Source organism: Neopsephotus bourkii, unplaced genomic scaffold, assembly GCF_033783945.1.
Source record: "Neopsephotus bourkii isolate Nb327-2 ecotype Australia unplaced genomic scaffold, CSIRO-AGI_Nbou_v1 NB_532, whole genome shotgun sequence".
NCBI lineage: Eukaryota > Metazoa > Chordata > Aves > Psittaciformes > Psittacidae > Neopsephotus > Neopsephotus bourkii.
The window spans coordinates 1,620,512-1,645,214 of NW_026901033.1; the positions used below are offsets into that span (position 1 = coordinate 1,620,512).

At 38.7% G+C, this 24,703-nt stretch overlaps 2 protein-coding genes across 2 annotated transcripts in view; one reads left to right on the forward strand and one right to left on the reverse strand.

Moving 5' to 3' along the window:
- LOC133210854 (T-cell receptor-associated transmembrane adapter 1) overlaps positions 1–24,703 on the forward strand; it is a 141,286-nt gene that overhangs the window by 7,000 nt on the left and 109,583 nt on the right. The window lies entirely within an intron of this gene.
- On the reverse strand, positions 1,456–24,175 carry HJURP (Holliday junction recognition protein). Its single transcript, XM_061350602.1, has 13 exons — positions 24,067–24,175; positions 22,884–22,950; positions 21,416–21,480; positions 20,245–20,278; positions 16,795–16,850; positions 15,206–15,245; positions 11,662–11,723; positions 10,430–10,528; positions 9,467–9,548; positions 6,969–8,554; positions 6,372–6,435; positions 5,105–5,192; positions 1,456–2,145 (listed from the first exon to the last, which is right to left on the reverse strand). The coding sequence occupies exons 1-13, from the start codon at positions 24,142–24,144 to the stop codon at positions 2,034–2,036; spliced, it is 2,433 nt and encodes an 810-aa protein (XP_061206586.1). The 5' UTR covers positions 24,145–24,175; the 3' UTR covers positions 1,456–2,033.

Genomic DNA, 24,703 nt, shown 5'->3' on the forward strand with positions numbered 1-24,703 from the left:
TTTTGGAATGGGTCTCAAATGACTACTGAAATTGTACAAGGAACATTGCTCCAGCTTCAAGCCAAAAGAGAAAGATCTAGGTAAGCGATCATACGTAATTTACATATAAAGAAAGTACACTTAATTACAACAAAAAAAGTAAAGGAGATGCTAGGCCTTTGTTTGTACTATCTCAGTAACTTGACCCATTTTTCCAGTACTCTTCACAATTTTGAAGCAGAGGGAAGCAGCATGAGGCTGGTTTTATAAACAGTAACCTTAGCATTCAAATATCAGTTCAACAAAACAGTGAAGGAAGAGTAAACAAGGAAATATGGTGGAAGGAGCAAATATGTTTGGAAAGGAAGAAGAGTGGAGCTAAAAATACAAGAGACACCAAGTAGCACCATGAAATATTTGTAAGTCTAGGAAGGCATAATCCAGGAATCATTATACATCTGCAGTGATGCTCAGATGCTATCTGTTTAAACAGTATCGTTAGGAAAAGCAACACAGGCTTCTGTTTGCATGATACTTTTAAGAGTCTGCTGACTCAAATGGATGTTGGAGAATCAAATTCTAGAAGTAATTGTGTAACTTCATCCCAATTTTTGCTACTGCTAGCACCAAAAGAGTGGCATTGGGATGAGCATATGTTCCAACACCTTAAGAGAAATACCTCTTAAAATTCTTTCAAAGTAATTGTCAGGGAGACAACTGCTATGTTGTCTAAATAAACTTACCTTCCCACGTGGGTTAGCCTGCATTCAGGCCACTGCATTGAAGTCACATCCAGAGTCAGAATATGTCCAAAACCCAAGTCCGGTTTACCTTTAAGTTACTTCAGGACAGAAAACATTAATGGAGTTAGGTAATCTCTCAGTACTGAAATAAAGAGAAATACTAGGAAATAATTACCTCAACAAATCCAAGGGGAAGGTAGTTCATAAAGCATATTCCCTACAGTTCATCCATGTCTGAAACAGGAAGAAAAATGAGCCACAAATGCATTTCTGTAAGACAATCTTTTGTTGCTTTTGAAGGACATATGTAAAACGCAAATGACAAGGGACAGAATGTGTGTCACTCTGTGTGTGCATGTGTGTATTGCAGAAGGCCTTGTCTTATCACACAGTAAACCTCACTGAAGCAGGCTTCTTGTTCCATTCAAGAATAACACTTAGGAGAACAAGATCTTGCTTTTAAGAGCTAAAATAGAGCACTCCTGTGTGCCCAGAAAGTAAAACCAAAGGAGAATGCTTTTTATCTTTCCTGGAGCTCAGAAAGCTGACAAGAGGCAATGCTGATCATGTAGAATGTACTTGACCTGATAGCACTAAACAATCTCCTTGCTAAGAAGGAACGCAGCAATGACAACCTGTGGGACCCTGCCGCATCGTTTTCATGTACATGCTGTAGGTATATAAACTCCTCCTGAGAATTCACACACCTGAAACAAAACACTGAAAGCAGGTATTGGTTCAGAATAGGTTTTTATTTTTAAAATGTCATTTGTGTCACATACAGCTTTGTCACAACACCAAATAGCTATCAAATCCACTAAAAAAGATAAAATTATATTTAACAATCAAATCAGGTGAGTTACTTAGAAAATGTATCACTAAAATTACATAGCAGGGATATCATAAATCACAGAGTATAATACTGCATTTGGATCACCCAAGCCCAATTTAAAAGTTATTTAGTATTGATGCGTCTTATAAAGCACAAATAAGCAGGAATTTGGCAGAAAGAGCTGGTTACCAGTATGTTAAGAATCAAAGCTTATTAGTAGATAAAAGATAATACTAATTATATTCTAGTATTATAAACATTAGTAAATACATAATTTAAACTTAGCTATGGAAAGGACCCCTGATTCTCTGGCAATTCCTGATGAAGCCAAAGGAGTAAGCAGCACCCCGTCAGAACAGACAATCCAGTTCCTGAAGATTTTGGTACAGGGAAATAGATTGGGATTAAACATATATAAAACAGCCTTTATTCTTGGAAGAAGAAAGAGAACCAAAACAAATGCAAGCTTTATAACGGTTTTATCTGTAGCAGTCCGTGAATGCTCCTTTGTGAGTTTTGACCATGAAGTCGCCCAAGGGACTGCTAGGATTTTGGTCTTTCCCATCGGTGTAGCTTAGTTTTCTGTACACCCTATGGAAAAGATTCATTTAGATAATATAAATTACACAAGAATACTATGCCTTCTGAAACTCCACTGAGCGGAATGAAACTGAAACAAGTCACTGCAGCAAGAGGTCTGAAAATCTTGACTGCAAACAGCAGCAGGACTCCTTGTCTGCATCCCTATGTGCTCTCAGCTGGACAGGAAAATTTTCATCCTATGTCATTTTAATGTCTCAGTAATGCTACTACATTAAGCTAAGTGATACAAATAGCTACTGAACTTCGAGATGTAATCTTTGAATGTAATCACAAACAGCTAAAAGCGAAAGACAAGTCAGAATAATATTGTTTCCTTGCAGAGAATTTAATAAATGTAAATTTTCTTTAACATCTATTTTAAACTACTTTGGTTTACACCTGGCAATTAAGTAGAGCAGCAGAGCTGTAGGACAGCATTCACACAGAGCTGAAGGAAAGTTTATTACTTATTTCCTTTCCTGAAATCTCTTTCATAATCATCTAGATAAAGGCAATCAAGTTCCAGACAGGAAGATGATAGAAAGAAAAAGATTTTATTCCAGATGGCTTGACAAGAAAGCAGTCTGAAATCCTGATTTTCTACACTTTCTTAAACTTCTCTACTTATGTGCATTAAGGAAAGGAAAATCTCTTCCTTCAGAGCAATTACTAATCTCATGGAGATTGCTATTTTTACGGAGTCAGGAAAAAGAAGGAAAAAAAGTAGCAATCCAAGAACTGAGCACAAATTTACTCAGCTGCGTAGGCATACTCAACATCACAGAAACAGCCATGTACCCTCATCAGCTTGACTTCAATCTTCCATATTACAAATAACTGAACACACTCTTTATCAATATTATTATGTACTTACATACAAGATAAATTTAGAATTCCAGCTTTGCTTAAACTGAAACTTTTTTCTTTAAATCATGCAGCTTCTTTTCCAGTTCGTTTCTCCACAGAAGGAGTTTAAAAATGCATTCAAGCTGCCTTTAAAGTTTCAGTTCCAGCATCTCAAGCATAACATAGAATCACAGAATAGTTAGGGCTGGAAAGGACCTTAAGGTCATCCAGTTCCAACCCCCCTGCCATGGGCAGGGACACCTCACACTAAACCGTATCACCCAAGGCTCTGTTCTACCTGGCCCTGAACACCGCCAGGGATGGAGCATTCACAGCTTCCCTGGGCAACCCATTCCACTGCCTCACCACCCTTACAGTAAAGAACTTCCTTATATCCAATCTAAACTTCCCCTGTTTCAGTTTTAAACCATTGCCTGTTGTCCTGTCACTACAGTCCCTAATGAAGAGTCCACCCCAGCATCCCTATAGGCCCCGTTCAGATACTGGAAGGCTGCTATGAGTTCTCCATGCAGCCTTCTCTTCTCCAGGCTGAACAGCCCCGACTTTCTGAGCCTGTTACCATACGGGAGGTGCTCCAGTCCCTGATCATCCTTGCAGCCCTCCTCTGGACACGCTCCAGCAGCTCCATGTCCTTTTAATGTTGAGGACACCAGAAGTGCACACAATACTCCAGGTGAGGTCTCACGAGAGCAGAGTAGGGGGGCAGGATCACCTCCTTTGACCTGCTGGTCACGCTCCTTTTGATGCAGCCCAGGATATGGTTGCTTTCTGGGCTGCAAGTGCACACTGAAGCTGGCTCATGTTCAGTTTCTCATTGACCAACACCTCGAAGTCCTCCACAGGGCTGCTCTGAATCTCTTCTCTGCCCAGCCTGTAGCTGTGCCTGGGATTGCTCCCACCCAGGTGTAGGACCTTGCACTTGGCATGGTTAAACTTCATGAGGTTGGCATCAGCCCACCTCACAAGCGTGTCAAGGTCCCTCTGGATGGCATTCCTTCCCTCCAGCGGATCAGCCGAACCACTCAGCTTGGTGTCATCGGCAAACTTGCTGGGGGCGCACTCAAGCTCACTGTCCATGTCAGCGACAAAGATGTTGAGCTAGACCACTCCCAACACTGATCCCTGAGGGACACCACTCGTTACTGGTCTCCAGCTGGACATGGAGCCATTGACCACAACTCTTTATGTGCGGCCATCCAGCCAGTTCTTTATCCACTGAGTGGTCCACATATCAAATTGATGTCTCTCCAATTCAGAGACAAGGATGTCATGTGGGAAACATGACTGAGTTTGGGAAGGCAGCATATCCTGTGGTGCCAAATTAGACATTTTGGCAGAGAGCATGCAAAGTGTTTTGGAAAATGAAATGAGAACATACTTAAAGAACTTTCATTGATTTTTTTTTTAATCCTGGTGTCTATTGAATTGGCTTGTAATTAAAAATAAAAGAGATCTGGAACTTGAGAATGCTTTAAAAGTCACTTATTTTCTAAGATAAAGCAGATGTAGTCGGCCAGTGTCCAGGAAGCTGGAAGGAGTGTTCTCCTTCCAGGGACCTAAATACACTGCCAGAAATGGTAACAGCAGAAGGAGAGAATCTCGATAATCTTCTGAACGGGGCCACTCTTTGTTTTCACAGAGCCATAATACAGGTAACTATGCTCAAGTGCATAGAAGCTAACTTTTGAAAGTTGGTTGTTGTTTTTTGCTATATACTGTACTTCCCATATGCCAAGGATCTGAGAAGACTTGTTAGCCCAGACACAGAGCTACAATCAAAACAATTCTATAGTTATATCTAAAATAATAAATACCTCTCTAATGAACACAAAATAAGGACTAGAGTAGGCATTCAGTTAGGCCATCTTACTAACTTGTGTTCACTGGCCATCCATGATGAAGGCTGGCTAGGTTTTGTCCATGGACCCTTACCTTCCAGTGTTCAAATTCAATCCAGGTTTGATTAGCTTGGGCTCTCCCAAACATCCAGGTGGATTTTCATTCTAGAAGTACGCGTGTAAGCTACAACCTCCATACCTTTAACGCAGATACAGAGCAGCAAGAAGAGCATCTGAATTTCCCCACCCCAAAAGGCACTTACCTTTCACGATGCTTTGATGCATTTCTGGGATAGCTACAATTCTTCATTGCCTCAGGCCAGCCAGAGTGGACATCTGCAATCCCAGATTCTGGTGATGCAAACCAGTAGCATGAAGAGAGCACGAACAACACTGACTAACACAGGCAGTATGCTATGTTGTTAAAATATTAGCTTCCTAAGGCATTGGTAATACTTCACTGGCATATTTCAATGATCAACTTTTCTGATGAAAATAATCTAATGTCAAAATTAATTTCAAATACATTTTATATGTTGACTACATTGAAGTGTAAGGTAGGTTTCTAATTACTTATTATTTATCACCATTAGAAAAAGGTCGAAAGAGAAGAAACAATGTTGAATCCAGAAAAAGATGGAATACATCAAGTACGAGTTCAAAATTGAGGAAGGCAAAATAAGACAGTCCACCTCAATCAAATTCTTTACAGTTAATCAGTAATGAAAATGTAACAAGGCAAGAACCATGTTAACAAGTGCATTCCTTCTGCCATTTTCTTCTTGTATACCAGCTAACAATATTTCAAGTCACCTTCTTCAGTATTTTCCATTACGCATTAGTTGTTATCTTGATGATAAGGTTCGTAAAATATGGAAAGATTAGTGATTTTACTTAGAGGGGAAAAAAAGTTCAGGTTATGTTATAAACGTGCTTTAACCAAAACCAATTTTTCAAAGGAAATTAAAAGAGTGATACCTAAAATTCCAAATTAATGTAGAATTTGGTTTTTTTATTTCTTTTAATAATACAATTCTACTGTCCTGAATTGGCAAAAGTCCATTTATCCAGATTAATTCACCTAAGCAAGTGACAGATGTCATGCAGCAACGCAACAGCAAGTTGCTGTAAAGCTGAAGAACCCAAACAAAAGCATTTGGGTATTAAAGTGTCGGACTAACAAGCTATGCATTTTGTGCCAACCATTTACATGCAGAAAGTAAAAGCAATAGCAAACTTGAAATACAATTTAAGAAAGGAAGAAAAAAACAGATGATAATAGCAACACCTTTAGTAGAAAAAGTCCTGGCTAACCCAGAGAAAAGCTTTTTAAACAGCTGTTAACATGCTATGCAGGAAGCCCTTTTCTGTATAGATTTTATACTTTTTGCAACACTTAAACATAGTCAACTATTACTGAGGAAAAAAAGCTGTCACTTAAGCAGTGGTCTATTCAGATCTGTAGAGTTAGCCTTTGAAGAAGTGCTCATGATTGCTAAAGTAGCAATTCATAAAGTTTCTCAAACTAACCTTGCAGGGAAGCTCCAGGAACGCTAAGAGAGATTTTATCTGAAGAGTCATGAAAGCCAGAGTCCTGAAAATAAAGCATCAACAGATTACATTGATGGAAAAACTCATGTGTTATTTCACAGCTTGCCTCCAAGAAAATAACTGGGAAGCTGGTAAGAAGGGCCTAATTTAATATTTAAATCAACAAGTCTCATGATCCCAATGGAACCCAGTAAAGCTTCGTTTGCCTCATCTTGTCCATCTATAACATGAACAAAACATTATAATTTCAGAAGGCCAACACCTTAATTAAAAGGGTCACTGTTTGAGATTATTTTAACCAGTGACACAGACTATTAAAATGCAACAAAATCTCTTACCCAGCATTTTATGACCATTTTTAAGGTTATTAAATATAGTGAGCTTCCTTACATGATTCAGAACTGATATAATTGCCCCCCCAAAATGCTAAACCTGCAAAAGAACTCTACTGACCAAACAGCACCAGACATGCATTAAGTTTAAACAGATTCCAGACCTAATCTGTTTTTTTAATAGCTTCTCCAAATATCAGCCAAGATTGCACAATCATTTAAGTTTTATAAGGTCCTGAAGTACCTGACTCTGACAGCTGTGACTGTCAGAAAAGCTGGGGCTGCCACCATTGTATGTGTTCAAAAGATCCATGCCAACTGTGGGAAGACTGGCGTTTTTTCTGTGAGAAACTTGATGTTTTGGGGAAGGAGAATAATGTTCTGGTATATTTTTCAGTCGCTTTCCTGGTGAACTAATAAGATCATTTTGAAAGCTTCCTAGCCTTTTAACTCTGGGAATTGCAAGTAAAGTTCGGACAGGTGAGTTTACAAGAGCATTTACAGTTTCAGACATCTGTATTCCTTCGTATTTCCTTAAATTTGAAGCTCTCTGCAACCCAGGAAGTTTTGGAACAGCCTCCTTACACGACTGCTTATAGATCCTGTCAAATTCTCTGTCACAGTGCATGTCAATGCTCACAGAATTCCTTAAATGACTCTTCACTAATCTGCCTTTCTCTTCAAGGTTTTGTGAATTAGAGCGAGGTCTTGTCGACGTCAAAGGCTCTTGGATTGCAGTGGAACACACTTTGTAGTACAGTTTTTCAAACGTGTCTTCGTATTTCTGAGGCACTTTTGAAGCGCTCTGCACCGCGGAGAGTGAGGAAAATGAGTGCTTGTGCTGGAAAGAAGTTAGTCTTTCAGAAGTTAGGGTTTCAGGGTTTATTAGCAAAGTATTTGATGCTCTTGCAAGGGAACAGTTTGTGACTGGTGTTAAAGTGTTACTGTTGCTATAGGAACTGCAGGTAGATCGACGCAGCTCTAAGGTATTACCATCAGGAAAGTCAGGTTTTTGAGTTTTACTTGCTTTTACCAGCTGAAGTGACGTTGACTCTGAACTGGCTGTAGATGTTGTAAAATGATGTTCCGAGGAACGTTTGCATGCTAATTCTTCACCTTTGCATTTTGAATTCTTCAGTGTGACAGTAGTCTGTAAGTCATCTTCAACTACAAAGGTCTCTCCCATTCTAGTCGTAACATTAGGAGAATGGGTCTGTTTGGAAACTTTCTGCCCTTTTACAGATACCAAATGGTGTTCTAAACTTGTTTCAGAGTTGTCTACTTTGATTGCACTTGTATCAATGTGAGAATAGGGTACCACACCTGAGAAATTATTATTGGAACACTTGTCATCACAGAGTTCTCCATTCTTGTTTTCATAAGTTCGATTCTGTGTGTCTTCAGTGCTATCGCTGCATATGTTGGATCGTGCTTGCTTCAGATTAAGAGGCTTGAACCCTCTTACTTTGTCTACAGTGACATTGAGCTTTGGTCTTCTAGAATGCCGTCTTTTGTGCCTGAAGCTTCTAAACACATATTTTAATCCTTTTCTCCGAGACTGCTTTGTCATAAGCCTTGTAAGTATCTTTACCATCCCTGGATACAAGTCAGCGAGAGTTATATTGCTCCAGGAGCATGTCTCATCTGCAGACTGATACTCCTCTAAGGCACTTTCCCAGCAACTTTTATTCAGCTCTGGAGAAGGCAGATCCCTGGGTATGGTTACTGTATTTGTTGACATGGGAGCACTACGAAAGTGTAACCATCGAGATCTAGGAGAACATTCATTCCAAAACTCTTCTTTATTTCTGTAAACAGTAGCTTGGTTGCCTACTCAAAAAACAAAAACACAAATGAATCTCAAAAGAAACCAGAAGGAAAAAACCCACAAACCGATTAGGGCACTCCCAGTAACCCATTACATGATTTAGGAAAGACTGCATATGGTATGGATAGTCTTACTGTAATAGCATATTTCATGAAGCATTTTTGCCAGGCTAAGTGGATGATTAACATACAGTCTATTCTCAGAAAATTAAGAGGTTTTCTCTAGCTATATTGGATTAACAGATTACACAAGACAGAAGTGAAATGTGTTGGAAAACTTAAATAAATTAGCCTAATATATAGATATAAAGCATTTTCATTATAGAGGCAGACTGCTTTGCTCTTTGTGGATCTCTGAGCAGAAGGAATGGCCTTATCCTACAGGTTTTTTTACTCTATTTCCATACCACTTCAAATCTATGTACTTGGCTAGTACCAGTGGAGCTTTACATGCCACAAAGCATGATGAAGACAACGCTTTTTGTAGTTGTTGGGCTTAAAAATATCTACACCAAAATTCTATCATAGGATTACCTCATGTCTGGAGAACTTCTGAAGAAAGTTTACTACCAAAGTACCACTTTGAGGACCAGTTACCAGCAGACCCAAAGCCATTCAATTTATGTTCCTTGCATTTAAAATAAGCAGAATCAAAAAGTTAATTTTATCTCATTGAGCTTAATGCTGCTGAATTTTGTAGCTATGCATTTTTTTTAAAAGTTCTTTTTATGTATAAAGGCTATTTAGTTTCTAATTTTCAAATAGATTTTGCATAAGCAAAATCATGTCTAACTTCTCTTCAAGAATTCAGCCTGTTGAACTTTTCTGCTGGATAAACAGCACCTCTGGGTTTCCATATTTATTTCTATATAATTTTAAGGAAAACACATTTCATAATTAACATATTTGACTAACGTCCAAAAGACTTAGTTGTACCGATCAGTTCTCGCACTGGTGAAGCTGAAGGAAGCCCTTTCAATGAGCCTTCAGGTGCTACCTGAAAACCAAAGAAACAAGAGACACATAATCTAATATCCTGATTTTTTGCATATTAAAAGTAATATCAAAACCTTATTTTTGACTCCTCCTACTCTCTCCTTACTATATTAGATCCTGTACAGACTTATGGTCCTAAGGGATTTAGTTAATTTTAGACAAGGGGGAAAATGTCTAGTCTAAGACTTAAGTAAGAACTTTTGTCACCATCTTAATCTTAGAAAGCTAGTTGTCACCTTGGTAACTTCCATGTTAGGTATTATACTTTAATCATAGAATGGTTAGGGTTGGAAAGGACCTTAAGATCATCCAGTTCCAACCCCCCTGACATAAGCAGGGACACCTCCCACTAGACCATATCACTCAAGGCCCTGTCCAACCTGGCCTTGAACACTGCCAATCCCATTCTCAAATAACATAATTTACACATGGATATATACACCTCGATAATCTATACATCTCTGGCAACTCTAGCAGGAAACAGAAGCCATTCCATGTAACACAACCCTTTGCCTCCAATTCCCTTGACCCCTCAAAACCAAAATAAAGCTAAACCACCAGATTTTTCTCTTCAAACCTCAAATTTAGACTTTTCAGAAAACTTACTGAAGACCAACTCCAACATCAAGGTTCAAAGAACAAAGTATAAATTAAAGAAAAAAACCTTGGTATAACCTGTTTCTTACAAACCACTGCAGTCAGAGACCTGAGATACTGCGATATTTATGTAGACAGCATACAGAAGAGGAACAATGAAACATCAGAGAAGTTGTATTAGAGGAGAGGAACAATGAAACATCAGAGAAGTTGTATTAGAATTCATTATGCTGCAGTTAGTTCTTATTTTATTCTAGTTAGCTAATAACAGGGGAAATATGTTACCGCCATCCATTTGGGAATATTTCTAGCATTATCTTGTACTATCACATCCACTTGAACTTGTACTTCCTCTTGCTTTTTCCCATCATCTACAGGCAGATTCTGAAAGGGGGTAAAAAAAGAAAAGAAAAAGGGAATTAATGAAAACACATAAAAGTTTCTGACACTGACAAAGCCAAAAATATTACTTAGGTCTGTTTCAAGCCAGTGTTATTCAGATGAGGCTATCCTACCAGCATAGCCTTATTTTCAGTGTACACGTTTTATGTGTCATTAGGTGGGAAAAAATGTCTACATTATATGTACATTTTATGTTGGGAAAAAACCTCCAAACTGTATGTGAACACGTATAAAAGAGATAACTAACTAGTTTCTGGATGCAGGCAAAAGCACACAATGCCTCAGAAGACGTGATAAAAGCAAAACAAAAAAAAGGAAAAGAACTCTAGTGTTAGGTTATAAAGCACTGGTGATAAGGGCTGAAAATCTTTACACATATTATTAACACCCATAACTTCATGTACAAGTTAAGATCTACTCTGTAACGCACCTTTATGTAAAATCTAAAAGCATTTGGTGATAAACAGCAAATGCTTCTCATTAGCCAAACTCCCACTCTCTGAAGTGGTCGGTACCTAGTACTATGCTAAACAAATAAGGAAAGTAAAGTACTTTTTTGGTCATCTGTATTTGAGAAAGAACAACACAGGATTAGAATGGCTGCTCCACACAAACCGCGTGTTGTATTTCATCAGTGTAACTATTCTGGATAGCCCTGTTATCCACTGACTAGTGAGGGATACAGCAGCAGGAGATGCCAGTCTGCTTTTGTTATGGCAGCCATTATTTCAGATTTACAGGTTTTTTAAATCATGTTACCTCTTTAAACTGGACTCTCAGGTGAATGATCATGTTTTCTGTAAGTGTTTTCACTTAGCGATTAATCTGGTTATTCCTTTTCTATACCTATAATAGCCTTCCTCAGGATTGCCTGTTCTATGCAATATGTTGCACTGCTTTCTCTGATATAATACCAAGACATAATATTACTTCATACTGGTCTTCATGACATTATTTATTGACTCTCTCATTTGCTATACTTACTAAAAACATGCATTAAGATGCAGACTACACAGAGCATTCTGCTGACTGGCACGTGTAAGGTACTCAAAGAGCTCAATCATTTCTATTGAGCACAAAATCACTGCGTCCCATTACACACCAGATATTTTTACCTGGAAGTGAATGTCTTCAAATTTTCTTCTTACTGAAACTATCTCAGCATCACTTTCTTCACCTATAATTTGAAGATAAATAATCAATAAAATCCAGTTGAACTCAAAATCAAAAAAAGAAACGTTTTTAAACACACCCTGTATAACTTACTGACTAAATTGGTTTAATGTTAGAAAACTTTTTATCTGTACTACATTTCAAGTCCAGTTGAAACCCATGGTTAATTAAGGGTTCAAGAAGAGTGAAGATAACTTGTTTGTAACCAGTTCTTCAAGATTCATGTTAACCATTTTGGAGAGTAAAATATTTTCAAAGCATTGCTCTGCAGGATTCATTAATGCATGCATTTCCTCTCATTTCCCACTACATTCTGGAGTATCCCAACAAAGATATCAAGGACCTTCTACCATGCTTCCTTTTCTTAGTTTCTTATTATCAAGGCTGCTTTAGAACTGCCAAGGTGAGAAATAAGACAGGGTTGAAAAGATCAGAAAGCAAATTCAAATCTTGCAACTCAATTTTTAGGTGTTCTATGGGTATTTTAATGAATGAAACACAACAAACCATCCAACTCATCACTAGCTAAAGCCTTAGCCTTTCAGGATCGTAAAACACATGACTGCCTTGTAAGACTGCAGTTCTGAATTTTCCTGGCTCTTTTATCTGTATTCCACAACTGTTCACTGCAGGGAAGGAAAGAGCAACGCTGAAAAGGAAACACTGAGCAAAAATAATCTTGGTTACGGTATCTACCACATCACTGCCTCTTCAATACTATCCTTAAATTACTAAAATCAGAATAAAAATTTTTCCAGCTAATCCCATCTTCCTTTTTCTTTTCCTGTCAATGTAATCATCATCTAGAGCTCTGCAGACAGCTGCTGCCATAGCACTAGGATAAAGATACATACGAAAGGAATGCTATTATCTCTTTGTGGGAGACAAGTTCAGATCTTCCAGTGAAAATGTTGAGCAACCAGAGGGTTGCCTTTAACAGCCTACATGACCCCGGTAGAATTATTGTAACTGAATCCAATACTTGTCAGATTGCCACAGTTTCTTCCCACAAGACTAGTGGAAATTGTGGTCACTTCACCCACAAGAAATCAGTTACTAAGCATCAACAGTTGATGAACCAGTAAGAAGGTTAATCATAGAATCAGCTATGCCTTTAAGATCATCAGCTCCAATCCTTACCCCAGGACTGCCAAGTCCATCATTAAACCATGTCATTAACAGCCTCTACTACATGTTGTTTGAACACTTCCAGGAATGGTGATTCCACCACTTCCATGGGCAGCGTGTTCCAATGCCTGAGCATCCTTTCAGAGAAGAAATTTTTCCTAATATACACTCTAAACCTTCCCTGATGCAGCTTGAGGATGTTACCTCTTGTCCTACCGCTTGTTACTTGGTAAAAGAGAGCAGCCACCTCCTCTCTCCATCCTCTTTTCAGGTAGTTGTGAGTGATAAGGTTCTCCTGAGCCTTCCCTTCTTCAGAACCCCAGTTTCCTCAGCCATTCCTCATCAGACTCATTGCCCTTCTCTGAACCTGCTCTCTTGTAGTGAGGGGCCCAGAACTGAACACAGGATTTGAGGTGCAGCCTCACCAGTGCCAAGTACAGGGGAATGATTGCTGTCTTGGCCCTGCTGGCCACACTACTTCTAATACACACCAGCATGCCACAGGCCTTGACTGCCTGGGCACAAGCTGGCTTATGTTCAGTGGCTGCCAATCAGCACCCCCAAGGCAGACCAATACTTTATTTGTACCTGCTGTTAATAGGCTTTGCATACTTTTGGAACAAAAATGATGTATAATACCTGGAAGAAACACTGCCTTCACCAAGATGAAGCACTCTGTATGAATACTAAAGATGGAAAATCTGCCAGAGCTGAAGTTTTAGCACTCACTGAGGCTGCTATAAATCCTCTCCAGTCTCTTCCTAGAACATTCAGAAGGAGGAGTGGATAATCATATTCTTGTATTCTGCTAGGCAGCCACCACAGCCTGAACTGCATCACTCATTTATCCTATGAGTGCAGAAGACACAAAGGACACTTTGAGAAGCCAAGCTACAGATGCCTCTGAAATTTGTTTCCCATCCTCTCAAATGAAAGGACGGTAAGTTCAGATTGCTATTTTCCCCTCAACAGAGGGGAAATCATCTGCCTCAGAGACAGCTGTGCAAACGAAGCACCTAACATATACCAAAGTATTTAAACACCAGTTAAGCATATTTTGCTGCAACTGCCCTTTAAATCATTAAATGCTGGTTACCACCTACCCATAGTTCAATTGATGCAAAACAGTAAGTTGTTATACGCACAAGAATAAAAAGTTTTTGAGTAATACAAGTATTAAATATTTAAAACAACAGTCATTCAAAGATTGTTACTACTAACTAATACAATAAAATACTTATTTTGGAGTACAAGGTCAAAAACACCCAAAACTTTGCAGACAGGGCACAAAACTAAGGTTGAAACTGTTACAAACACTATTGAAGACTTACAGGACAAGCTGAATGCAAAGTTTGTGTCTACCAATCCACTACAAATTATTATATATGTAATTGTAAATTACATAGTAACATTACAACATTGTACTGTAATTGCATATATTGTAATCATTAATAAAATTTCTCTGGCAACTTACGCCAAAGTTTTACTGTTCCTTTCTTTATTAAGACAATGCAATTGAACATATTCCACATTGACTTTCCAGCCTAACAGGGATTCAGGACCGAGATTTTGAAGAGTAACAGGGATATTGATTTCATACTACAGTATTACCAGTAACTGAGTTTCTGGCTATTCCTGTTCTCTACTTCCTGAAAGGGTACAGATTACTTAAAATTATTTTTACTATATTAGAAAATTATGAAAAAGTTATCAAAAGGAACATGACCAGCAGGTCAAAAGAGGTGATCCTGTCCCTCTACTCTGCTCTTGTGAGACCTCACTTGGAGTATTGTGTGCAGTTCTGGTATCCTCAACATAAAAAGGACATTAATCTGTTGGAGCAAGTCCAGAGGAGGCCACGAGGATGATCAGGGGCTGGAGCACCTCCCATATGAAGACAGGCTGAGAAAGTTGGGGCTGTTCAGCCTGGAGAAAAAAAGGCTGCGTGGAGACCTCAGAGCAGCTTCCAGTATCTGAAGGGGGTCTATAAGGATGCCGGGGATGGACTCTTCATTAGGTACTGTAGTGATAGGACAAGGGGTAATGGGTTAAAACTTAAACAGGGGAAGTTTAGATTGGATATAAGGAGGAAATTCTTTACTGTAAGGGTGGTGAGGCACTGGAATGGGTTGCCCAGGGAAGCTGTGAAAGCTCCATCCCTGGCGGTGTTCAAGGCCAGGTTGGACAGAGCCTTGGGTGACATGGTTTAGTGTGAGGTATCCCTGCCTATGGCATGGGGGTTGGAACTGGATGATCTTAAGGTCCTTTCCAACCCTAACTGTTCTATGGTTCTATGATTTGCAATCTTTTTCAAAAACTTTAAAAAAAAAGATAAACAGAAAGTAAATTAAAACCCACCTATGTCAGATGCATCCACATGGGAGTTCTCAGGAAATTCCTTAAAAGCACATGAAAGTAATTTTAAGACCTGGTAGCATAAACTGTTTTAACTAGTCTGATTTTCTGCTCTCACTACTTGTTCAACTTTTGGGGGATAGTGGTGGTGGTGGTGAAACAAACCAAGCCACATTCCACAAACTATGTCCAAATGACACCATCTTTATTAACAAATCTACGCACAAATCTGTCTTGATTCATATCTCATTATTCAATGGGGAAAACTGTTTTCTTCCCAGTCCTTCTATATTCATACAATGCAAGGAGAAGCTATTACACAAGGGCAAAACTCAGCTGACAGATGAATTCTAATCACCAAATCCTGTATCTACAGGAGATTTTCTCTTATTCATGTTCCCTGAACTGCCCACTGTAAACAATTCTTAATTGTATACTTAAAACAATCTTAATATAGTAATTCAAATGGGTTTTTTTTGCTCTATTTTGTAGAAGTTGCATTAAAAGCTCATTTATATGGATAAGGATATATCTAAATGCTTTCATTCTTTTCTAAATGTTTACAATCTACATCTGACACCATATTCTTCAGAATTCCTTTAAAAGTCTAAATCCCTTCTGGCCCTTACCAACATAAATTAGCATATTGTGGGTTAAGATGTTGTCAATGAAATGAGACAATTCTAACTGCCATCTATGTTGAACAAAAAATTAGGAGGGGCCAATGAGAAGGCCTGTATCACTCCTCAAAAGCGATTATTTTCTCCTTGAAAAATAGGGAGTCAAAAGTTATTCTAGATGATCATAGATTTTTAAAATGAGTAATTTAACAAGTTAGACACACATGCTGCCTGAGGAAAAGGACACTTGATGGTTTAAAGCCTATGCCCAACTCCTTTTGGGTAGCTCTCCCCTTATACAAACTTAAAAGATGCCAAAATCCATGGCTGATATGGCTGCTATTCATAACCTAAATAGTACAATAAGGGGGGGGATATGTAACAATATGAAACACACGCAAACCCTAACACATAAACAACATAGAGACATCGTAAAAAATAAGGAAATAAAAAGAATTTAAAAATCCATTCATTCACTGTCACAAAATGGATTAGACCTCCACATATACACGGCAAAACTTGAGTTTACCACCATCCCAAATCACAGAATGTATCAGGGGAGGAAACAATCAGGGGAAGTATAGCAGATGATCAACATTAACCAGAATCTGAAGATTTTCATTTGAAATGTAAGTAAAGACACATCTTTCCTAAAAGAATGTAACTACTCTTGGGGAACTACATGAGGGGAAATATAAAGCAGTTGTTTAGTGAGATATCTAATGTTTGAAGAACTACAGTGAAAGAACTGCATTAAAATACCTTAAGCCCTCTTTAATTTTTTTTCCCCAGAAGTACTTACTTAAGGAGAATAAAGTGATTCAATTCAGCAATTAGTAGGTCTTTAAAATCTGATTTTATAGCTATGGTACAGGAACACCTGCTCATGCTCTCTTTTTCTTAGCTTTTGACTACAGAAACACACTTTCCCAAGGAGGCTTTATAAAAGTGGATGCACTGTGGTGCCCGTACCTGACATACTGTTGGATGTTCATCTTCAAAATTACTGGCCTGTTGCTTTGACATTTCTTAGCATGCATGGGAGGAAAAAGATAATTCTATTTCAATCTGATAGGTCACAGATCAATGCTGTACCTGAACTCACTTCATCATTTGTATACACTGTTATATTGAAAAGTATTTAACAAACATTTAACAAATGTAGTACATAGGACTGAAACAAAGAACAGACAAGCAACAGAACAACATTCTAGTCAAATCATACTAATTCTGACCAGAGGTGTACATCTACCGTATGACATGTTTGCTTCTTAACCCAGAAAGCACCCTAGAAAATAAAGTTTGTCCCTTTATCAAGTGGTATCAATTATAGAAAAAGACTACTGCAAGCATCTGGTGTATTTTTCTTGGCATAGGTTGAAAAGGACAAGAGAAAGACTAACTACTCCTGAACCCTGAGGGTAGAGCCTAATACCTCTATTGCATCTTTCTAATGAACTTTGCCATTTGGGGCCTTTCCAAAAGTGCTATGCCTGTCTTCCAGCACAGTTGGCCCACCTACAGTCTTTGGGGGTTGTTTCCCCATTCCCCACCCCTGCTTTATTTCATAAGAAACAATATAAAGAGAATAAGAGCTGTTAATTTAGCAGACATCTCTCCTTTTTACATTGCAATCTATATTTTATTCATCAGCTGTCATAACTCAAATGGATTTAAAACTCAAAAGCTATTAGATTCACAAAGTAGCTACCTTCAAATAAATGTGACTTCCACAAAGGCTTTTTCAGAGTTAGCCTCTAAGCCAGATATTTTTGCTATTAAAATTACTCAGACCAAAAACTGTTTTCATATTGCTGAAAAAAGGTTAACTTTGACAAGGCAACAGTTAGAAACATATCTGTAAGAAGCTACAACCTTTCAAGTTTGGATGAAGCCTTGGTTGGATGAAGCTTTGGGTGCCATGGTTTAGTGTGAGGTGTCCCTGGCCATGGCAGGGGCTTGGAACTGGATGATCTTAAGGTCCTTTCCAACCCTATTCTATGATTCTAAGTTGCTATACAGTGCATACGATTATGATGTGCACGTAAAAAATATTTCATAAACCTACTTTTAATACTGCCTAAATTGCAAAAAATTTAATCTTTCCCAGAAGAGAAGATCTTTATTTCCAAACACGTGACTCTGCTGGTACTAAAGCTGCAGTGGGACTTCTCAAGATCGGATGCACATGATAAATTTCAACTTCAAAAATAAATGTAACACATATGCTTTAGCGGATATGTTTACCCTAAATTAAGTGAATTTGTTTAATGCTGAATTTGTTGTCCTTGGTTTCTTTCCTGTATTTCTGTTTCCAGAGAAGCTGATGCCAAATGTCACATTATTTTGCCTTTGTCAATTATTTTGGCTTTTTTTTTTTCGTTAAATTGTGAGAAAACTTCTCTCTTACCTAACTCTGGCACATAGGTACTATTTACCTCTATAAACACTTTGTATTACTTAGTAGTGCCAATCATGCGTCTAAAGATCTCCATTTTTCTAAAGGCTTAAAGCATAAAGAAATCTAAATATTTCATCTACCACTTTTTCCATTTTAAAGCCTCACTTAACTTACTTCTAGACGTCTAACCTATTCTTAAGAGCAACTCCATATTCTCCAAGAAACATATTTCAGGGCTTCCTTATCGTTTACATTTGGAAAGCTTTTCTAATATTTAACCTAGAAGCTTACTTTGGTTTTTCTCTCCCTCCCCCCTTTAAATCCTATCTCCAGTGGCTCTAGCAATTTGTAATCCACCCTTCTGTGACTCACTCCAGCCAGTCAAGCTACTATCAAATACAAACCAAAGTACTTCACCAAAAGTTTTATCACTGTTAAACCTTTTTCATGCTATGCATACTAGGCACCTGTGCATATCTTTTAGGACAGTGAGCACTATTCTTGGTTGGCTCAACCAACCTTCAAAATTGCCTCTTCCTGCATTTAATTATTCCTACATCTCTATTACATTGAACTTCTCTGCATGGAATTACACAAAGTTTACTTTCAGTGTTAGACCCAATTTAGAAAGATAACCAGATTATCTTCCCCAGTGGTCATCCCTGCTTGGTATCATCTGCAAGTTAATTAAGGGCATCCCTTCTTCTACTTACTTAAGTAAAGTATAAGCTAGTAATTTGCTTGGGAGAAGTCCTGGAAAAAAGTGTATCATATTTTCCCCTCAACTCGGACACAGACCATTGATAACTATACTAAGCACAGACTTCCAACCAGTAGGAAACTGGGCTATAAACCCACTCTCTCATACAAAGTTAATGAAGCTTATTATACCACTGCAAGGCTCTGGCTTCAGATTGTAACCTCAGGAGATTTATGTCCAGTATTTTGCAGAAAACGACAGTAATGCTTCCTTTAGAATAGATTAGACCCATCAGCATATATATTCTAGAAATTTGAAGCAAAGGTATAGATCATATGAATCTTCTTGTATCAGATACTTATTTCTTGTCTCAACATTTTAATTTAATAGGCTGATACAAAATGTATACTTGAACCCTGTATGGACAAGTTTTTTGGTACTACTCTAAAGTGAGAGAGATGGCATAGGTTGTGTTTTGTCCTCAGATGTTCAGCATTAAAGTTTCTCAGACCAATGTCATAAAATAAGCAACAGCAAGAACCCCCCCCATGTCAAAACCTTAAGACAGCCCAAAATACCTTTGCTGTGCTACAAATCATAATTTCCCCCTGTTATTTATCTCAAGAAAAACATGTTTTCTATTGAAATATACAGCTCCTTTCCAGAACAAGGAGAAAAGTTTTAGATGTCACATCTCTCTAAGTAGGATCAGAATTTCCTTTTGTTGTTCAGTCTCGATTTGAATTCCATCACGATACTCGGTCTTTAATGAAATAACCATAACCATACACAACTTTTCCCTCCAGGCAGCCCGATTTATTCAGGATACAGAATAATCTACTAAAATTTTGATAGCTCATCATGTGACTTCATGGGATTCCTTTAACACTTATCTTTTAATATGCCTCCTTAGCTAGTTATTTTCAAAAAGATAGCAACTTCCACTATCTCAAGTAGTACACCCATGTAAGTCAGGGTTGGAATTCTTTGATTTGACAAACATGAGACAGAACTGATAAATACGAGAGAGAACTGACAGATACAACGAAAAGCTGTCTAACTGATAAAAGGAGATTATTTTAACCATTTTGTGATGATAGCAACGTTAATTATAATGTATTTATTTATCTTAAACATTTGAAACTACTTTTCAAAATCCTTAGAAATATAAGAATTGCTGGGGGTTTGTTGGTTCCTCCACAAAAAAAACCCTACAAAACAGCAAGTATCCTAAAGTTCGGCATAAAATCAGGACTGCTTTTATTAAGTGAAGACTCTGGATATGGTAATTTACAACACTTATTCATTAAAAACACTTTACCTGCATTCCTTTGACTACTTCTATTCCACTGCAACTAGAAATGAGAAAAAAAAGTTAAATGAATCTTAGACTAGTAAAATTATTTTAACTGATACCTTTATTTAGTTTGGTACATCTTACAACTAAGCACTTCATAAATAACCATTCAATTTACTTCAGGTTTCACACTGCCTGTCCAGAAAAGCCACATTTACCCCGTCATTCACTTCTTGTCATACCATTGCTGTTAAAATCACTTCAGTAACACAAGCTATAGCTATCTTATCCCACATAAGAGGCTAAGCCAGAGAACTCCTCTTACAGTCCTTAACAGATGTAAAGTTATGCAGCAATGCCTAGTAGACGACACACAAAGTATTAACAGAAGCGGAAAGGGAAATACAGACTCCTTTCTGACTCCATTAGATCCACTCTTGCTCCCAAAGACTGACTTTCACTCCTCATCCCCTCACTCTGTGGGGTTCAGAACAGCTTCTGTGTTAAGTGCCAAGACACACTACATGACTTGGCTTTTTAGACAGATACTAGCAACATAGCAGCAAGGTGAATTTTGATAGTTACGTGAGAAAAACAGATTTTGATGCAGCTCACTGCTGAGTGTTTATGGTGAAATTTAGGAAATAGAAAAAGAAAATACTGCTTGTTTAATATATATACTCAGAATAAAAAAAAATACAGCTAATATGCCCACAGCAGCAATGGCTTTAGACTGGCACAAACAGCGAGTACTTTGGCTGCAAAGATACTTTAGTTACTCCAGCATTATTTTATAGAAAAGAAGTCTAAAGATTAAACTAGTAAACCCTTCAGAATATAAAAGCTGATTACCTGAACCTACATAAATTGATCCAATGCATGTTAACTTCAGTGACAATACTGTGAGGAAATCCAGAAGCATGTTCCCCCATCAGAGATCGCTTTAAAGTATTTTTCCAGGTTTACCACTGGTGCTAACTACTAGAAAATAGTCATCTGTTTAAGTCTACCTCATCTGACAGACTTAACCAGTCTTTCCCAAAACCTTATTTTAAAGCAGATGTTGACTTCATTAATACCTCTTGCAAATATTATATGGCAGAGCAAGATTTAAATGTGTTCCTATATATATTATACATATAAAAAAAACAATTGCTACATTTTGACTGCATAGGAGGACTAAATTATTAGATACCTTAAATAATTCCTGCTTCCAGGCTTTTATCTTCTTGGCTGATACTTGCTCCCAGTGTTTTTGTCCTAGAAATAACAAGCAATACCAATATAAATATAGCTCATCACGACACTGCCAATACTGAGTATCATTCTAACAAACAAAACACTTAAGAACAACACATTATATAGTAACAAAATATTATTAAATCTTGAATTCCCTCTAGTACAATTGCTGAAATAAAAACTTACAGATAATTCCCTTACAAATAAGAGAATATTGTAATTTCAAGTTTATTGATAAGTCAGACCAAAAAATAAAATAAAGAGCAATTACATGCTGAGTCTAACACCATTGAAATAAAAAACCCAAAGAGCATTACAGATCCAGACACTACAGAGGGGTTAAAAAAAGAAGTACAAATTATTTTATTTTGCTGATTTTATTTAATCAATGTACACTACAAGGTGACTGAGGTTATTAAAAGCCATAATTTACGCTCTACTCGACTGACATCCATATCCATCCCAAACCAAATAGAGGTTACTAAACACAACCCTTTCACAAATCCAAGACTCTGTATTACAGTGCTGCGTGCATGTTTCTTCTCTCTCCAGATGAGCAATGTATATAAAATGCGATAAAATGCAAGCTTTCCAGTCTGCAAAATCTTTTTCAAAGTAAATCATGTTTCGTACAACAATTATATTGGGCTTGACACTGTGGTAGCACTTCAAGTGTATGTCCAGTAAGTTCTACTTCACAAGAATTGGTATGGCAATCTGAGTAGCATAATCCTCACTCCAATAATAATAAAAAATAGCAGAACATTTCATTTCCCATTAAAGCCACCAAGACATTAAGTCACAAGTCCCACTAAAACCCTGAGAATGTATTTTAGAACAGCAGGGTTTTGGTTGGGTTTTTTTTTTTTTTTACAGTAAGCTTTCCATGAGCATTATCACCTCTATAACAGATTGCCAGTTATAATGAAACACTGGAAAAATATGCTATGGCACAATTTGGTATAGATTTACAGTAACCACATGGGAACATTCAATGGAGAGTGAAAGACTACCTGTCCAGTCCACCCTGACATTTGACATAAGTAAAGCTTATCAGAGCAACCTTCAGAATTCTGAGCAGAAACTACACAATCCATTCATGCCTATCAACTTCCTGCTAATATGTTTCCCCTCAGTCTTCTCCATTGTGACTCTTCCTCTTATTAGTCATACAAATATTAACCACTGTTATCCTGATCTTTGCTCATAACTCTTTTCTCCTGTTTAAAACAGCATGCAGGACTAATGTAGGGCATATAAACAAATTCCCCAGGTATTACATGCATGTGTAAAAGTTTACATATGGTATGCCACACCTAAGTATACGAAATACACTATCTGTTGTATATGACTGCCAACAATTGCATGCTTTAGTAAGTCTAAATACACAGCATCTAAATATCAAAGCTTTGAGAAGTTCTTACCATCAGGCGTATCATAAGTGAGAGTTTCCATGGAAATAAGTAAATCATCTTCAAAAGGATGATTATACTAAATAAAAAGGACCATTAAAGATTAGAATAAACACTTAAACCAATGCTTTAAACATGCATTTTAAGTATCGTTTGTAGACAATGCTGTTTTGACCAAAACTGTCAGTTATAACCATGTTGTTTTATTAGCTGTAATAGAAGTCAGCAATCTGGAAATGTTAATTCTTAGAGGAAACACACTTAAGCATAGATGTAAATCATTCAATCTCAATAAACCAGCCACAGACAAAAGCTTTCCAAGAGTTTTCTAAACTGGTTAAGCTACTCTATTACAGAGTTTCTTCTAAACTTCCTTTGTAGGGTCCAGTAGTAGTCACTTAACATAGCCCTAGAGCTCATGATGTGCAAAAACTCCAAGACCTGGCCTTATGCCAGCACGAAGACGTTAACACAAAACATTTCCCTTCAATGGTAATGTTGACAACCCACGCATCTCTGGACAGAGATTTATGGTTCCCACATCTTTTAACACAAAATGGCTCTGAAGTAAGCATTCATGGAGGGAGCCACCCACTTGTTTCTGTAGTTTCATTGCACATACTGGTTAATTTGGGTTAAGGGCACCATAAAGACAGCTTGGACTTAAAACTAAGTCACTAATTCAATATTGGCAGTCCCAGATCTAGGTCTTACGGACGCATGTGAGGAGCTAGCTCTTTTCTAGCCAAGTCACAGGGGTGGCACGGCTCAGCACAAACTCCAGAGCTGCAAAACCCCGGGTGACGGCTGTTTTGGCAGCCAGGAGAAAGAGGCTGTGACACCACAAGCAATTAGCTGTCAAGAGAATTCAGTTCCTGCACCTTCGTGCACAGGCAGAAAATTGAACTTATCACTAATGACACCCGGGGACTTGGAGGGGGCCAGACAGAAGGGAAGCGGAGAGCGCTGCCCCTGCCCGATGCGAGCTGCTCAGAGCGCCTTCGCAGAAAGGCAGCCAAGCCCGGCCACACCATAAGCCGTTTCCGCGAAGGAAACCGTAAGCAAAACTCGCCCCCGAGAAAGGTGAAAGAGACAGGGCAACGGCAGCTCATCTGACAGGGCTTTCCCGCCGCCATCACCTCAGGACAGCGAGGACAGCCCAACGGCCAGGCCGGTGCGTGAGAGCGGCTCTCACCAGTTCCAAGATGCGTTTGAAGGAGGCCACGAAGCGGGCGTTGCTGTGCCGCAACCCCTCGTCCAGGTCCAAGGCCATGGCGACCGGCCTTCTCTCCTCCGCGGCACCGGGGGACGCCCCGGCCGCCGCCACAGGCTTCCACTCCTCCCCACGCCAATTCAAATTGCACCACGTCCCGCGTCAGGGCTTTCCGACCCACTGCCCGCTTCTGATTGGGCTTCGCTCACGTCAGTTCAGACGCCGCAGCCTATCGTAGTGTGGTTGGGGCACTCTTCTCATTCTGACTGGCTGCACGGGCGGCCCAGCGCCCACCTCCTGATACGTCACATGCTTCGAAGCCCTCCCATTGGGTGCAGAGCTCGCAGAGGGTTGGAAGCGGCGTAAAGTCACTATTCTACCTAGCAACAGTGGTCGTCGTGAGCTCCCATTGGAGCACCGGGGAGCGGTGCAAGCCGGGAAGGCGGAGGCAAAGCTCTCCAGAGGATAACGGTTGTGTTTGCCTCAGCGTGGGCGGCCATAGGAGTAGCGTCGTTGAGGTTTGATGCTAAATGGCTGCCATGAGGGAGCCTCCTTCCCGTCGTTCTCCAGCTGCTTGATGGGGTTACAGGCTGAGGCTGCTGAGGAGGGTTGGAACTGG